The sequence below is a fragment of the Balaenoptera acutorostrata genome, chromosome 15, assembly GCF_949987535.1.
Source record: "Balaenoptera acutorostrata chromosome 15, mBalAcu1.1, whole genome shotgun sequence".
NCBI lineage: Eukaryota > Metazoa > Chordata > Mammalia > Artiodactyla > Balaenopteridae > Balaenoptera > Balaenoptera acutorostrata.
The window spans coordinates 13,263,282-13,281,129 of record NC_080078.1 but is presented as its reverse complement, the minus strand read 5'-3'; the positions used below and the strand labels follow the sequence as shown (position 1 = coordinate 13,281,129).

Genomic DNA, 17,848 nt, shown 5'->3' with positions numbered 1-17,848 from the left:
GTCAAAAAGATAAGGTACTTTCTTTGGAGGAAATAATTGAAGATGAATTCCAGGAATTCCGTGTTAAGGACATTTCGACCGAAGACTGAAATCTGTGATTTCAGACTCTCCTGAAACTCTAAGGGTTTAACTGCAGGCGCCCCACTTTGCAGGACAGAGGCCTGGCTGCCAGTGAAGTCCACCTTCGTTTGAAAGTGTTAGGAGTGCTTATGACCTTTTGATTCAGAAGACGATACTGCATCTTTACCAAAAGCAAACGTCACAAAAGCAAGCATCCAAAGTGACGAGGAGCAATGGGAAATTCTTGCAAAGATGATTAAGGAAGACTGCTAGTCATTTACTGATCTGTGGTGAGAGCACAAAAATGGAAAAGCAGTTACATTAAATGGGTAGCATGGTAACAAGACTCACACTGTGCCGGTAGAATGGGTCAACTTTTGTTGGGTATTTGTCAAACTGTAAAGGGATCAAAGCAAAAGCTAGTTACTTAAAGAATCTACATTTCTGGTCACTGCTTCAGTGGAGGTAGCCCGAAGCAAGCTTCTCTGCCGTTAGGCTGTCATCAGCCTCTGTAACCTCACTGTATATGAAACCATTCTGAGCTCGAGTCACTCTGACAAGAAATCAACAGGAACGCAAAATCAAAGTGAAAACCCATTCAGTGCATTTAGGTTGTGGCCACACGAGAGCGGCTTTCTTTCTAGGCTATATTTAGAGATTGGCGCGCACCAAACATCTGAACTGGAGAGAAGAGGCAATTGTTCAGATAAATCAGAGGGAAGTGAGCGTTGGATCTGATTTATCCAGAGAATTCCCTCCGTTTTCACCTTCACTTTGGCAGAACTGTACATTCAGCTGTTTTCTGAAATGTATTACCCCCCAATACAAGGCAATTTGGGCTAGGTCTTAGAACCTTTCTTTTGAGCAGAAGAGAGAAAATACCATTATTTCTTCTAAGTAATGTCATCATCCGGGGCTGTAACTCCCCTCAGTTGGATTTAACTTATTTTGTGAAACAGCTCACTCAGACTCGTATAAACTCCTTCCCCAAATAACTGTTGAGAAGTACAGTTCATCCAGAAAATAGATACAGGATTTATCACAGGAAAAAATTTTTGGTCCCAAGGCCTTACCTCTAATATTCTCCGAAATAAAATTTATAAAATAAACTTTGAGATATATATTAAAAAAATTAAGTTGAACAAAATGGGGGAGAGGGAGGGAGGAGAGGATGCAAAGTTTGGTGAATCACGGAATTCAAATCTATCCTCACAATGCCTATATTAATTGCCTTAAAAATCAAGTATTTCCTGAAATATTAAAAATTAAATAAGTGAAACACTCTAATAGTCACTGTTATGGAGGGGCATCTATCTCAGAATAGTTAGTATTCTACTATTCCTTACAGCTCCTAAGTTAAAAAACAACCCTAACTGGTCCTCCGGGCATGCACTAGTCCCCAGGCAAGGCCAAGATCGTGTCACTGCCAGTGGTCCCTCTTACCACAAGGCTGAGTTCGGACCCTGCAGGGCTCATCGATCCCTGACCACTTGCTGGCAGAGCATAATAGCAGACTGGGGGCGTTGTCTTATGAAATACGGGAAATACAACACCTCCATCAAAGCCGGTTTAGAAAACCTTCCGAAAGAGCGGGTATTGGGGGAGGGGTACCCAGGGCCATCCAAGTCTCCTGATGACTCTCTCCCTCCTCAGCCCTTCTGGATTTCCCGGGATTCCGTGAGCATGTATTTGCTAGCGCCGAACACTGACAGATACATGTTTATATCTGGTGGCAACTCCCCAAGATGCTCAAGAAAACAAAATCACCCTTAAGAAGTTAACTACCGACTCTGGATGTGACCGTTTTGAGGGCATCTAGAATAAATTCCACCCACAGTGCTAGAAATAACCATCTAGAAAAGAGTTCCTACTTTAGGTCCTGGGTCAGTGCTGCCTGAAGCAGGGCCCATCCCCTTCTCTCCAGCAGAGTTGAGCAAGGTCAAGGGAGTCCCCCCCCAAACAGCTGTTGCTCCCCAGCCAATCGCCTGTGCCCGGACGGCCTGGTCCAACCCCACCGTGCTGCATAAAAAGAGAGTCGCGCTCTACTTATCCTCACATTTCTGCCTGGGGTACGCACCATGGGCGGTGCTGGCGTCGGCATGATGGCGGTGGGCGGCAGGGCGTGGGGGAAGGGCGTGAACGTGTGCTGGTGCGTGTGCTGGTGCGTGTGCTGGTGCTGGTGCTGGTGCTGGTGGAACTCGGTCCGCAGGTAGGGTGGGGGGCCCAGGGAGGCCCCGCGGTCAGCGCTCTGGGAGGCCAAAAAACGTGTGTTCAGTTCCTGTCGCAAGATGTCTTGCTCTGGAAGAGAAGAACAGGGACAGGGTGACACCTTTTCTTGGGACGGTAATTCCTTTCAGAACAGGACATCCAAGTAGCTCACTGCGGAGGGCTACGGGCCCAGGGCACGGGAGCTGGGGCTCTCGGGGTGCGGCTGGGCCCTTAGTGGGAAGGGATAGCCGACCAGGCAGCGGATGGTAAGGGCCAGTCACACACTCTGTTCTCTGTCTCAGCTTTCAGGGACAGGCGGTCCATCGGTGGGGTGCACGGACAGAGTCCAGGCCGAACGGCCAGAGGTCAAGTTTCAGCTGTTTTACTGCCAGTTGAGCGACCCCGGGTGTGGGAAATCACCCATCTGTGTCGCAGTTTCCTCATCTATCATACGGGAACAATAACATTGCCTGTGCTATGGATTTGTTTCAAGGGTTAAAGAAATGAACCTATTTAAGTGCTTAAGAGCAGTGACTGACTGACTAATAAAAGTGAGCTGTCGACACAGCAACATGCCGTGACACAGCCATCATGCCCTCTTCCAACATAAATCTCTGCTTTACGGCTCTCTGTATCAGTGGTAAAACATGGCCACAACAAACCCAAAGTTGTGCCACTTGGCCTGATTAATACAGGTGAGGAGAAAAGGACCCAATATCCAACACTAGGTGTGTCCTTAAAAAGCTGGGACATATGCTCACAAAAAGTACATCTTCTTTCCCACCCAAGGTAGAAGGCCTCAGTCAGCTAACAAGGATGTGACTTAAGATCCTGGCCTGAAACAGACATGGGATGTGTAGAGCTTTTCTGTCAAGCTAATGGGAGCCCAGGTGACAGGGCCCAGACAATCTGTGCTTTACTGCTCAGAGGATGAACCTGGTCAGAAAAGTCTGGCAGTGTCCGATTCCAGAACACTGTCATGCCAGGTTGGGATGGGTGTTGGTACATATTTTTGCTGAACCTCAGCCTGCAGAGGACTGGAGGAAGATTACAAGAAGGCATACAATAAAGCAGAAAATCATGAGTGGGTAACACTGAGCCACCGGGGACAACACAGAAGCAAGCGAGGCCCCCTGGAGGGGAGAGTGGGAGCACGAAGAAGCCAGGCCAGCGTCTCCATCCTACCTGAGTAAGTGCTCCCGGCCGGGTGTCCGGGCACCTGCAGACTCCCTGATGTCAGAGGTGGTGGAGGAGGCAAGGCAGTGGGAGGGGCAAACATATTGGGGTGATGTGAGTGTGCGGGGGGCTGGAGGGTGGGCGTGAAGCTGTGCAGGGGGCTGTGGTTGGGCAGTGACAGGGGGAACGGGGAGGCTGCGGGGTGGTGGGAGATGTGAGGGGGGGCAGGCTGAGTCTTCGCTGGAGTGCTGCTCCTGCTACTGCTGTTGGAATACCAAAAAAAAAAGAGAAAGAAATGAAAAAAAAAAAAAGAGGTAAGCCATTTATTTTCTTTAAAAAACCCCCTATCTCCCTGCCCAAAGCCATTCAACACCTTTTCTCTTGCTCCTTCCTCTTCCCAGACCCTCCCCTGTGCGCACAGAGCCTCTGCTGAAACCGCAGCTCCTCTAAACTGCCCCCACGACTGCGGACACAGCAGAATAGGAGCTGCTGCCCCCAGCCACCGCCATGTCCAGACAGCGGCCCCCTCCCATCCTGCACCAGCCACACTTCCGATAGGGCAACGTCAGTGGAAAGGAGTAAGCGCGGTGAGCCGGGCTCGGCCCGTCTGTCTGCTCCCTCTTCTGTGAAGAAGCACAAGGAAGGGGGAGCCGGGGGCCTCAGGTGCCCCGTCACCCCTATGGTCTGGAGGCCACAGACGTGGCCTCGGGGGCAGAAGATGGGCCTGGCCCCTGCCAAGGCAGCTTCCTTCCCCTGTTGCAGACAGGAGAGAGCACGGCTCTTGACCGCCACGGTCACCCGTCACAGTCACAAGGAAAACACTATCCAAGTCACCAAGCGCGGGGGCTTAGAATGACAGCCCCCGGGACCAGCCGGGGTGGGCAACACTGGGCCCTGCACCCTGGGTCCCTGTTCCCCGTTCCCCTTTTCCCTTTTCTTTGCAGGTTTCCTTGTGCTACTTTGTAAACTTTCTTTTGTACCCTGGCAAAGACAAGACGGAAGAGTGCCTGGATCTCCAGGGAGGAACACCTCTCTCTCCCTAAACCTGGCGTGTTTCTTCTCTACCTCTGTGACTCCTTGGTCCCCATCTTCCCGCCCCTGGAGTTGCAGGGAGATGTGACGGGGTGGGGGGGGGGCAAAGAGCTTTCCTTCTTAGACTCTCAACATTCCACCATCTCCCTGGCTTTCCGTTCCCTGCCTCTGACCGGGGAACCGGCGGGGCTCCCGGGCACAGAGCCCTCAACTCTCCCTTCCTTGAACCTTCTTCTTCCTGCCTTCACTCTCTCAGGAGCCTCCGCCAAGGACCTCACCACCCATCCTCCGCCCAGCCCGTCCCGTCCTGCTCCCAGGAGACCTGTCTCACCGGCCTCTCAGGCCCCGTCCCTGTCTTGCGTCCCCGCGTCGCTGAGAACACTGCGCTAAAGCTTCCAACAGGAGACCCCAGTCCCCGGGCGCCCCGCTCCCAGCGCCAGCTGCCCGTCCCACAGAAGACGACCAAAGCCGGGCAGGCGGCTCACCTGAGGCTGTTGAGGCTCAGGCTGCTGCTGTTGTAGGCGGACAGCGGCTGGGGGAGGCTCTGGGCGGAGGGGTGGGCCGGCGCGGGCGGGAGGGCCTGGGGCGGCAGCGGCCCCGGGGACTGCGGCCGGGGCGGCCGGGGCGCCTGCGGCGGTGGCGGCGGCGGCGCGGGCTGCGGCGGGGCCTCCGGGGGCGCGGGCGGAGGCTGGGCGCCGGGGCGCGGGGGGGGCGGCGGCGGGGGCTCGGCGCGCGGCCCCGAGGCGGGGTCCGGAGAAGGCGCTCGGGGCGGGGGCTCCGCCTGGGGCTGGGGCGGCGGCGGCGGGACCTGAGGGCGGGGGTCCTTCAGCACCACGGGCTCAAAGATGGGCTCTTTGCCGCAGTCCTGGCTCTTCTCCTGGCTCCTCTCTAGACCCGAAATCTTGGGGACAATGGGCCCCGCATCGCGGCCGTCGTGTTGGGGTAGCGCGCCGACACCGAGCTCCGGATCTGTGCAGGGGGAGCAGAAAGAAAAGCACAGGCAGGCGCGTGAGTGGAAGCCGACGCCGGGCCCGGGTCATCTGTGCCCACCGGGCCGTCCCCGGTGCTGTCCTGTCTGTACCGCTGGGAGCAGCCGTGTCCCTGGGGGAGAAAGGCCCACCAGCCAGAGAAGGTGCCTTCCAGGAAGCGGCTGAAGCCACCAGACTCTGAAAACGAATGTTTCCCTTAACCTTGACAAAGCCTTTTGTGCGGCAAAATTCAGAAACAAGAGCCAACAAGTTGATTCTCCTTTTAAAACAAATATACTTCTTGACTACACAGAGGAGAAGTGTTTGCAGTAGCACACGAAGCAAAAGTTATTTAGCCCCACAGATGTCTCTTATCGGCCTGGCCTCCTTCCCCCTTTCCATTCTGACTGACGGAGCCCGCCTGACATTTGGAGAAATAATTTTCTGTTTAGCAAGGGCTAAACTTCCGGTCAAACGTCAGGCCTCCTACTGCTGAGGACTTCTACTCCTACCGACGATCCCAGAGTTTGAGATCGAAGGTGCAAACATGAATTTAGACCAATTTACTGTCAACTACACATGCTTGAGATCTTAAAGAATTCCCTCTGGACCACTGGAGGAGTCCTTAGCCTAGTGAGGACAAGGGGTGTGATGCTGGACATGAGACCAAGCCTAGATGTGAAATGTAAGTCAAATTCTACAGTCACTAATGAAATGTAGACAACAGATGCTCCTATATGAATTTAAAAGATATGCTTCCCTCCAAAGGTCAAAAGATCCATGCCACATCTAGTATAGGGGTAACCTGATTACCCCATAAGTCAAACTCCATACAATCCTCTAACGGAATAATGAAAGACAAATATGGCATTAAATACAAAGAGGTGGACCAATTTATGAGTAAGTACTTTTGTATACATCGCAGGGAAAAAATTACCTTTCCTGCATTTTTGCGCTTAAAAAAAATCCATCCTTTTATTATTACACAGCTTAGAAACTGGAAGAGAATGGATGACAATATTCTCTGAAATGAGGGTGGTGTTTCAGGTATTCCTAAATGAACTACTTTGCGCATGAACTTTCTCTTCTAATCTCACTGTTACCAAGTATGAAAAATACATGGTATTCTCACTGGTCCTATTACTTTCTGTTGATGTCCTCTTGGGTATACACACGTCAGTTTTTCTTCCCTGGAATTTGCATCAAAGCAATCCATTATTTTCGTGTTCTTTTGGTAAAACAGATCAAACCTGTAATATGCACAAAAGCAGAAACAAATGGTGGGTTTATAAGCAAACCACGTTTTTAGCTAATATGAACTCGTCTATCCTCAAGTCCCACAGACAGTGTGGAACAATTACACAAACAGAATGCCAAGAAAGCCCCCTCTTCACATGGCTCAGGTATGAAAGGATAAAGCATCTGATGGATCTGGTGAAAAGCAACTCTAGACTTCTGACATCCTACTCACACACATTTCTCTCAAAGTGCTGTCTTCAGAACCTTGCTAGGAAGATCTTTGCTTATGATAAGCTGACATTTTATGAATTTCCAAAACCTGAGGGCTGAGAGAGAACAAAATTCCTGATGTGGACACAGACCCCCTTCAGCCACAAGAAGAACTCCTACAACACAAAGGAAGACCCTTTATCTGCAGACACCCAGCTCTAGGGATGCTGGCTCTGCTTCTTTTTCATTTTTTTCTATCATTGTCACAAGATTTTCCATAGCAAGCAATTATACGAGCTCACTGAAAACCACAGGCTTCACACAATGCAGGCTGGTTAGTTAGGTCTGCGGCAGAAGGCACTAACACCCCGGAAATCCTAACAGCACAAAAAAAGAAGGCACGGTACAGGCTTGGGCTCGCTTCCCAAAGCTCTGTAAAGGCAGAGTTGGCGCTCATGTTTCCTCTGCTGTTCCACTGTCTCAGGACCAGCCCAAACCCAGCTAGAGTCAGTGGAGTGGTGCTGAGACTGTGGCGGTGTCGCCATCTGTGACGATCAACAAGGTACACCGGCAAGACCAAAACCTCTCTAGCGAACCCTACAAATTTGTAGGGAACCATTGGCTTGGGAAACCCAGAATCACAGAATTTTGGAGGAAGACCAGAATCTGGGAGACCATCCCAGCACTTCCCAAACTTTAACGTGCATATGAAACCCCTGAAGATCAGATTCAAATGCAGATTCGGATTCAGCAGCTTTGGGGGTGAGCGGGGCTCCAGAGTCTACCTTTCTGAGAATCTCCCAGGTGATGCTGGTGCTTATTAGGCCGTTCTGTGAGTAGCAAGCAAGCATGTTCTCCAACCCTCTTCGACTAGATGGGGAATAAGCCCAGAGAAGTTAAGGAACTTGCTTGCTGTTGAATAAACCAGACAGCAGAGTTCTAGTGGTAACTCTGCCACCACTAAGTGACTTTTCTATGATTTACACAATGCTGCCCCCTAACACAAAACAGGTAATGATAAATCCAGGATTCAGTTAAAATATTTAACTACAATCAGATAGTGCAAAGGGTTAGGAAAGCTACAAATTGTCGCTGGAACACGGCCTTTCAGCTCAATCTGAAAGCTATCGTCAGTCCATCAACACTGGTGCCCCAACCTATTGACCAAGGCAGCCGACAGGTTGGAAGGCTGGTAAGAACTTTGGGGCTGAAACAGTTTTACGACCCCCCATTTGCACGGGTCTCGTGAGGCACAGACTAGGCGTCATGCATTTTTGTGGCTAATCGGCAATGCATTTCCTTTTCCTTTCAATTATTCAATAAATGTGTCTTCCCAGTTAAGCTCTTCCGTCCTGACAGTCCACTTGTCTTACTGAGCTTCTCCAAAATTGGCAAGAACACATTAAAAAAAAAAAAAATTTTTTTTTTTGTATTGCTCAGTGTGCTCTGAATTTGCCAAAGGATGAAATGTGCTGAGGCGAAAGAAATAAGAACGTGCAAATTGACTGGTCTTATTTAGAAGCTTTTTTCATTACATTTTGGGGTTTTAAAATTTCTCTTTTGTGTTTGTAAAAATAACATCATGCTTATAAATAAAAGATATGCAAATCTGAATTACACTATACAGTAAAAAGGCTGAATGTACTGCATGTAAATTATATATCTCAACAAACTTGACTCAAACACAATACTTTTTTAAAAAAATCGTAAGGGTAGATTAGGAAAAATGTGCTTGATTTTACTTCAAATTGGATACAAGTTCCCTGGGGAAAATGGACTCTCTTTTACTTTACTAGTTGAATATAAACCCTATAACCTCTGTGGAGGGCAATGTGGCAACATTTAGCCAAAGAACTAATGGAGTTCCCTTGACCTGATGAGTAAGAATTTGGTCTATAGACACAGTGGAACAACATCATGATTTGAATCGCCCGTTTGGAAACAACTCAAATGTAATCATTAGGGTTCTGGTTACAAATGCATTTGGTACATCCATGAAGTGGAAAAGACTGCAGCTGTACAAGTGAATGAGGAGCTCTATATGTACAATGTAGAGCATATGCTAGCTTTTATAAAAAATGGAAGAAAACGTATTAATTTTTACTTTATACATAAAGCAACTCCGGAAGAATACCCAAGAGACCAATAGCAGTAAGTTACCTGTTTGGGGGCTTGAGGAGGAGTGAGAACTGGAGAGACAGAGAACTGGGGGAGGGGGAGATATTTTACTGTCTACATACATGCATATTTAAATTTTTGAATCCTGTGATCATGTTACCTATTAAAAATTTTAAAACTGGTCTTATGTTTAAAAACAGTCTGAACAAGGGGAAAAAAAAGGAAAGCAAACAAAACTGGGAATTTGAATAGTGGTACGACTAATAGGCACGGAGAGTATATTTTATATGAAATAAGAAAATAGAATGCACACGTTTATACTAATAACTTTTAAAATAAAATGGATTTAATGAAAAATATAAATTATTAAAACTGACTTAAAAAAACAAACAAACCCGATCATAAAAGTAAACTGAAAAATGACTCCATATCAACACCCCCTCAACCGAAAAAAGGTACCAGGTGCATTTCGTGTTATAGACAATGTGGACTAAACCTATAGGAGGCAAACGATTCCTGTCATTTAAATTGAAGACCAACAGCAAACCTACAACCAAAGGAAGAGGCAAAACTATTGTTTACAAAAAATATAATTATCTTGCTGGAAAACATAGACAACCAGCTGAAAAAATATGAGAACTAGTAAGAGAGCTCAGTAAGGTATCCAAATAAAGAAAAGCCACAACATCAGTCGCTTTCCTACACACCAGCAATAGTGAAGAGAAAATAAAATAAAAAAAGAATACCCTTTACAATAACCAAAATCATGTAACACTTGGGAACGAACCTAACAAGAAAAGTATAGGGCCTAAAACTTTCAGAAACACCCCCCCACACACAAATGCTTTGAGAATCTATGTTCTAGGGTGTTTTATGATTCAAAAACAAATATAAATAAATAAATAAATAAATAAATAAATGGGGCGGGGGGGGGAGTGGGGAGGAGAGGAGGGAGGGGGAGGGGAGAGAAAGAGAGAGAAGTTAAAGGTTAAAGCCATGGAAGAGGTAGCTCTTAGAGGAGACCACCCCTTGGGGGAGTTTTCAAAGTTTGTTGGAGTACGTCTGGCTGTCACAATGACTGGAGGGTATTTAGTGGCTCTCAGGGAGATTAGATGTACCATGATATGAAGGTAAACCCCACACAATATCTTGGTTCACTTTCTAAAGTCCCACTGAACATTTGTGCAGCTGAAAAACCTAGAACCTGTTTTTGCAAAGAAAGACAAAATAATTTTCCACATGGCTTTAATACACACTGGGTTTTCTAAGAATGCAACTATTGTATGTTGTCACATCTGCTGTGTTATGTGTTGTTGTTGAGTTGTTCATCACTTGGGAAAATCATGACATCAATGGTAAGGCTGATCCTGGTATGTGAATTACCACGACAGCCGTGTTTCTATGTACAGATTCAACCATCTGATCTTTCCTTGTCTTCTAATGCAAACAGGCATCTACGTACTTAAAACACAGTATGTTATTATAAACTACCTTCTATTTGTTTCTCCTTTACGTTTCATTAAAGGCTTTATACACATTTAAAAATTATGTGTGCAGATAAGCATATTAACCATATATTTCACTCCAGAAATTAAAAAAGAAGAGTGTGCTATAGGGACTTCCCTGGTGGTGCAGTGGTTGGGAATCCGCCTGTCAATGCAGGGGACACGGGTTCAATCCCTGGTCTGGGAAGATCCCACATGCTGCAGAGCAACTAAACCCGTGCGCCACAACTACTGAGCCTGCGCTCTACAGCCTGTGGGCCACAACTACTAAAGCCCGTGCTCCGCAACAAAGGAAGCCACTGCAATAAGAAGCCTGCGCACCCCAACGAAGAGTAGCCCCCGCTCATCACGGCTAGAGAAGGATGCGTGCAGCAACGAAGACCCAACACAGACAAAAAAAAAAAAAGTGTGCTATAAAACAGTTCTTACATTACACAAAGAGGGCGCTGGGTGTGGTGGGATTGAGATTTGATGCATTATGTCCCCGTGATGGACTGCTCTATTTCTAGAAGTCCAATAACTTACTGTAAAAATGCAATAACTATCTGAAAGGGTTGTTGTGGAAACTAAAAAGTCATGTTAAGTGCTTTCTACAATGTATAGCGCAAAGTAAGTAAGTGATCAGTGTTCCCAAAACTACTGTAGAAAGATTTAATTTCATGGAAAATATTTCATGACAAAATTACTATTAAGTAAAATAAAGTGCACTATTATCAATATGGTTTCAATACTTAAAATTATCTGTGTAAATGCATACATATATGTACAGAAAAAGAGATTAGAAAGATATACATCAAAATGTTAACTGTTACCTTTAAGAAACAAGAAAAATAAAATAAACTGATATCAAGGGGAAAAAATGTTAACTGTAATCCCATCAGCCAGAAATAACCATTGATTCAAATTTTTAAATTTGTGCTTTTTTAAACTTTCCAAATTTTCTATAGTGAATATGTATTATTATTATAAAAGAAAAGAAAGGGATTATATTTTTAAAAAGAGTTCCTTCATGGACAATACACCTCCACCATCTAAAGAAGCCAACCAGGAAAGTGACTGTTCAAGTCTCTTGAAACTGCCTTACCTACTGGATGGAGTTTTTAGAAAAGCTCCTCACCCAGAGGACAGATAAGTATTTTTCTCTCAGAAATGAGGATAGGATATGGTATGCATTAGCCTTCCATCAACTCCTCAATGTTTCTAACTGGTGTACTTGAACAGAAAGGAAATGGTGAACGTTGATGACAGAGAAGGAACGGGGGAGGGGGAGGTGGGAGGAGGAGGAGACAGACTCTCCCAAGGCACGTTTCGGTGCTTCTGGTCTTTACACTCGATTAGAAAGCCCTAAGAGGGTTTACCCACTCTAAGGTCATTATTGCAGCAAATATGAACGAGCCTGAAAGGCATCACGAAAACCTTGTGGGGCACTGGCCATTAGGCAACGTATCTACCCATCCATCCATCCACCTGTATCTGAATGTTTGGACAGGTCCTATTTTTACACTATTCTATCTTCTAGCTAGCTTTTCTACTTATTTGTCCCCATGGAAGAGCCACAGAAATCCCACCACATAGAAAGAATGAAGATTGTAGCCAAATAAGAAAAAGAACCCAAATTTTAAATCGAAAAGTGGGAACATTAATAAATCTTGAAATGTTCAACACCAAACAGCCCAGAAATATAGGGAAGCATCAGATTTCTATGAATCTACATGCAATTATTTCAAGCTACCAGCAATATCCATTCCTTAAACACACTTTCTGTTGTCTATTCTGTTACCTCAGACAAAAACTCCTTTTTAGCAAAGGCTGCATGTTTTGTATATACTTACTAAAATGAAAACCACACTGTTGAATTCATTTACCAATACTTTGAACTCTCCCGTGTTTTAGGTGCCGTCTCTAAAACTCTACACGCCAATGGTGTTTGACCGAAAACAATCTACCTTCTCTAACCTACACTTCTCTTTATTTTCCTCTTCTCCCTCTTTTCTTCAAATCATTAAACAGAGACCAGTTTGTTCCATCAGCAGATTCAATTACGTGAACGAATGGAGGGATGACATTCAGTCTTGCAGCTCTTCCTTCTCGGGCACTGAAACTGTACAAATAAATTGAGGAAAGCCCACTGTTTGTTCAAGGCAAATTAATTTTCAAACACTGCAAGAGTGGGCAATCAGGGGAATGATGGGTGCTTGGCAGGGCTCAAAGAGATTCCATTTTGGGCTTGTCATTTTGTGTAAACATTAATTACCATCTGGGAGGCTAAGCTCTGGGCTGAAGTCTGCATCGCAAACCTCTGAGAGCCTCCAGGGTTCCTAGTAAAAGCAGAATCCTAAATAGGAAAGAATAGCCGTTGCATCTGCCAAAACACCAGCAGCCCACGGGGAAAGCTGTGTGGAGCCCAACAGATTAGAGGCTGCTGTTCTTAGAGGCTAGTTTGGATAGCATTGAGTTTACCAGATTAACCTAGGACAGGGGTTAATCTGACAGGGGTTAAAGGAAAGTCAACAGACTGCAGTTGAGCATACTTAGATTTGATTCAAGTTTATTCCTAGTAAACCTCACACCAACAAGCACCCATCCCTAATAGGATGCCCATGTTTCTGATGCTTTACGACCGAAGACTCTGCCTTCCGGGGGAGTATCAACCTTGGCTGTTCAGACTAGAGCCCACAGGAATGGCTTCCGCCTACAGCACAAGGCACCCTTACAGGTCAACCTGGGCTTGCAAACATTTTATTTCTTTTGAGGCCTCTGGCACATAAGAGCAATGAAGGACCATGTTGATGAAGGACCAAAATCAGGACGAGAGAAAGAGGCTGTGATCTACTGGGGGTGGAGATGGGGGCATTAAAGTCTTAAAAAAACCCAGGAATGTCAAGGCCGTATACAATTCGCCTCATGTTTTCATTTCATACAAGGCAAAACGAATCACTTCATATGCCCAGCACTGTGCTAGGTCCTGAGGATACAAACATTAATGAGAAACAGCCCCTGCCTTGCAGGAGTTGGCGGTTGAGGACGCAGAACAGAGGAAAAACACATGAACCAGCAGTCTGGAAACCTGTGGCCTTCAACTTCAGTGTTTGTTATTTGCAAGGTTCACAGAGAAGCTTAGATAACCAGAGCTAATGAAGACGACTACTGTATTTTACTGATTCAGAGTTATCCACGGTAAAGCACTTTATCCGTAACACTTCCTGCTGCACTGGCTCCAAGGATCAGTCTTAGGCTCAAATCAAGTGAACTGTGTTCTGGGCTATGTAGAGACCTAACCAGGTATGAAGGCTGAAATCTCCAATCACTTCCCAGAACACTGCAAAAACTCCAAATGCCAGTTTTGGAGAAAGCCCAAGCTTTCGTGTTTTGGCCTCAAAGACACACTCCCATTACCTTTGCTTGCGTCCTCCTGCCAGCCTCAGTGTTCACCAGCAGGCCTCTCCGGCCAAGATCACCTCCCGCCTGGTTGCCCTCGCCAGCGCCTCTCTGCCTCTGCCCCCACCCCCTGCCGTGGGTCTCAGCTTCCCGGCCTGTGCTCATCAGCCTCGTCTGTTGACCAAGTGCCCACGTGACACTGTGAACTCTGCGTGTGCTCACCCCAAGCACGACTACTCTTAAAACCAGGGTGCACTCAACACCTGACATGATGCTTCTGTGTCTGTACATCAGTACAGGGGTCCCAACGAGGAAGGGTTCTAAAAGGATTTTCAACCAAACATGTTTGCTCCTGAGCGAGGCCAGTGCTGCAGTAAAAGCCTCAGGACACATTCCTTACACTCGAAGACAACAAGAAGACAGACCCTTTGCTTATTTTGGAAATTTTCCAAGAGGTGGGATCAAGGCACTGACAATGAATTATACCTTTAGATGTCTGGTTAAAAAAAAAAAGTCTTCCTAGTATCTAATCATCCTGCCTTTCACATTAAGAACAATCAACTGAGGATATGGGGGAGAAAAAAAGAATGTCATCTTTCTAAAGGCAGCCCTCCTTCCTGTATTTTCGTTACTAAGTACAAATGAGGACTCAAAAGCTGTCAAGCTCATAGAGGCCCACAGATCTATTTATAGATCTGCCGCCTTCCTTGCTGTACTGCTGTCCACTGCTAACTTCAAATATCATCAGCTCAGGGTTTCACGTCTGCAGCCAGAAGGGGCAATAATTGTGAGGGTCACCTGCCCTTGGTCACCTTCTGAAGCAAACAATTCTTTGGTGTAATGTGTCCTTGCCATTTTGTCTCTTAACGGAATAAGCAATTTTTCTGGGATCTGTGCATGTCTGTTGTATCAATACTTTTATGATATTTTGGGGGCTATGGAATGAGGCATCTAGCTAATAACGTTCACCCTCTGAAAGCTTAGTGCACCCATTGAAGTTGGCAAGTGACTGGCTCTAGGTTAAACCCTATTTTCAACACTTTGTACTTTACCAGAGATTGTTTTCTCACAGACAAAGGTAAAAGCCGCCAGCACCAAAGACCTACTGAAATACGATCAGTCACCCTACCCTCCTGCTTTGTACGCTCTGATTGTGTGTCATCTGATTTCAGGCACAGATTAGACAATCACTGAGACCCGTTTAGTGAAGAGGCTGGGTGGGGTCCGCGATGTTGGCAGGTAGGAATTTCCATCTAGTCTATCCCAGGCTTTTCCTTGGCTCCGTGGCCCTCTACACAAATCCTCCCCACCCACAATTTTCTTCCTAACCCTCTGCATGCAGGGCTGTGGTGTGCGGCGTGCCAGCCGAGGTAAGGCTGCCCTAGGTTCCGGTCAACACTGCTGCAGAGCCTGCGAGAACACGCACACTCCACCCCTCTAAAATGAGGGAGTCGCCTGCGTTACACGACAGCCCTGTATGTCCTCAAAGTCACCCTCCTGTCAGCGTCCGGGCGTCAAAAGGAACGTCTCAAGTTACTCTAGTAGGAAGGAGTGAGGCAAATCTTTGTCATTTCTCACATTGGCAACTCAGTCTTTCTGTTGCGGAGGGAAGGGAAGAAAGAATCACAGACACCAAAGCACGTGGACCGCTCCGCCCTGGCCCGCTGCGCCCCGCCTCTCCCTGTGCCGAGCGAGAGCTGCGGGGGATTCCGGGGGTGGGGGGGGGGTGGGGTTAGTACCCAGGAGGGACATCAGCGACCTCAGTCATTTTTCTACCAGTTCACACAGCTGTCACTTGGTGAGTAGTAGAGCATCACCAAAAATCCTAAAAGCACTGTTTCCCCAGAGAGTGGTTGGAAAACTCCAAGAACCACTCTTGTCCTGATCTCAAAGGTCACGCTTGAGAAGTGGGCTTTGCCTCGGACAATGTCTCGCATCCTTTGGCAATGAACATGCCAGCATCCAGACATGCCTGTCTGTACTCCTGAGGACGGAGCACAAAGCTCCTCCTGAGTCTGTTCAAACAACCTGCTACGACCCATGGGGCCTGGGTGCTGCGCAGCCTGCAATCTGTCTGACTAGCTTATGTGTGAGCACCACGGCGGCTGCTACAATGAATCCGTGACGGCTTCGATTTTTCTGATATCATGGAGCCTTTGATTCTTCAGTTAAAGGAGGAGGAGCAGAGAAAAGAGGACTTTGACAGCTTCTCTAAGTAAATTCTGGCCTTTCTGATCCCAAACTGTCCTCCGTTTTATACGATGATTCTGACATGTTCCACAACCTCGTTATTCCAAGTGTGGTCCACAGACCGGCAGTACTAGCACCACCTAGGTTCTTGTTAGGAAGTTAGCTTCACAGCCCGCATCCGTGTGCACGTTCAAGTCTGCAAAGCACTGCTCTGTAGCATTGCTGGGAGTGTTAAAGAGCCTCGGGAAGCCCCGTAGCTGAGGGGTGCCGTTCATGAGGCTGCCAATTCTTCCGTGTCTCCATCTCCCAAGACCCACGCTTGGAAATAACTGTCTCCATTCTTCCTCGGGTGGGTTCTCTACCAGCACGTAAGCCGCTGCAGGGGTGGGATGGTGGGTGGTGGCTGTATCGCCCAGCAAATCAGGAGGCACCTCCGATATGGAACACAGCCACGAAGACCAGCAGCAGTGAGCTCTCATTTGTGGTGATGTTTCCCATCCTGGCTCCATCCATGTTCCCTGGATTACTCACTGTGTAGAACAGGGAATTGGAGAGTCTTGGCCCAAAGCACGCCCATGAGCCGCCTTGAAGGGCCTGATGGTTGTCACAAAGAAGAGGAAGTAGGTCTACTGTGAATGGTACGGCAGAACCAGGACCAAAGGACATACACATAACCGTAGAAGAAACTTTCAACCTGAAGCAGCCTGGGCTGCCGTACAGGGAAACAAGCTAATGTTCTATTTTGCTCTTCACCGGAAGTGTCCAAGAGGACACTGAATGACCATGACAAGAGTTTTGAGGAGTCAGTCATGGAATGGGAAGGGGCCTGGACTAGATGACTTCTGAGATCCCATGAGCTCCCAAATAAGGTATTGGTAGCACACTCCTTGGGATAACATCATTTGTTTATTTTCCTTGACCTTTCCAGAACCCGATCTTCTAAAACATTTCACCTGTAGATAAACACTATCTCCTTGACTTGCACAAATTTTAATCAATGCCACATCTGAAAGAGTTATAAACTAAGAATCCCTACCCCAGCTGACTATAGATATGAAGTAAATCTGCTTATTCCCAGCCGTGATTTTGTGAAGTTGAAAGAGATTTTAAAAAACGGAGTGAGGGGGAGTGTTGTGCTGTTCCCTATATTTGAAATATTTTATCTTTTTCAAAGGGTAAGTCAACCAATCCTTAAATTAACTTTCTATAAACGATCCATGTAATAAATACTTGGTAGGAAAAAAAAAATCTCTTGCCATATTTTCATTTGCCATTATTTCATCACTTGTCATTACTTCACTATCCTCAGTTTAGCACAGAAAAAGGAAATATGGTCAAGTATAAAATCTGAAGCTACATGTCCATAAGGTTTGGGAAAGCCGTGAAGACGGAGATGACATCAGCCTATTAGAAACTGGAACCCCAGTGGGTTCCATGGCGTAAGGTTAGCACTCTGGGCTCCGAAACTGCCTTTCTGCTTGAGTCACCTTTCCAATCTGAAATGCTTAAAATCGCCTTCTAGAAATAAAGAGTAGGAAATTATAACTGTCCTTGGATGGAGATGGAGCTGGAATAAGTCACCAGAACAATAGTGCCTCCAAATGCTCTCAGACAACCAAGTTGAGCCTTGGGACACGTACTGTCACAATGACTTAAGCCCATCGGCAAATACCTGAACTTTATGTTCAGAGATGTTTTCAAAACAGAAGGTAATATGGCATCCATTTGTTTCTTCTTCAACTGCTAGAGGACCATGTCTGTCTG

General features: G+C 46.6%; 1 protein-coding gene across 4 annotated transcripts in view; it reads right to left on the bottom strand.

The window, feature by feature from the left end:
• The window catches only part of AUTS2 (activator of transcription and developmental regulator AUTS2), a 1,113,272-nt gene that overhangs the window by 22,491 nt on the left and 1,072,933 nt on the right, over window positions 1-17,848 (bottom strand). For 2 of the 4 annotated variants that reach the window (XM_057528426.1, XM_057528429.1), the window contains 4 exons: window positions 4,962-5,445; window positions 3,454-3,707; window positions 2,117-2,358; window positions 412-456 (listed from right to left, as the gene is read on the bottom strand). In XM_057528426.1, coding sequence (XP_057384409.1) covers window positions 412-456; window positions 2,117-2,358; window positions 3,454-3,707; window positions 4,962-5,445 — 1,025 coding nt within the window. The remainder of the gene's footprint in view (window positions 1-411; window positions 457-2,116; window positions 2,359-3,453; window positions 3,708-4,961; window positions 5,446-17,848) is intronic. The other 2 variants (XM_057528428.1, XM_057528427.1) reach the window with 2 other exon arrangements.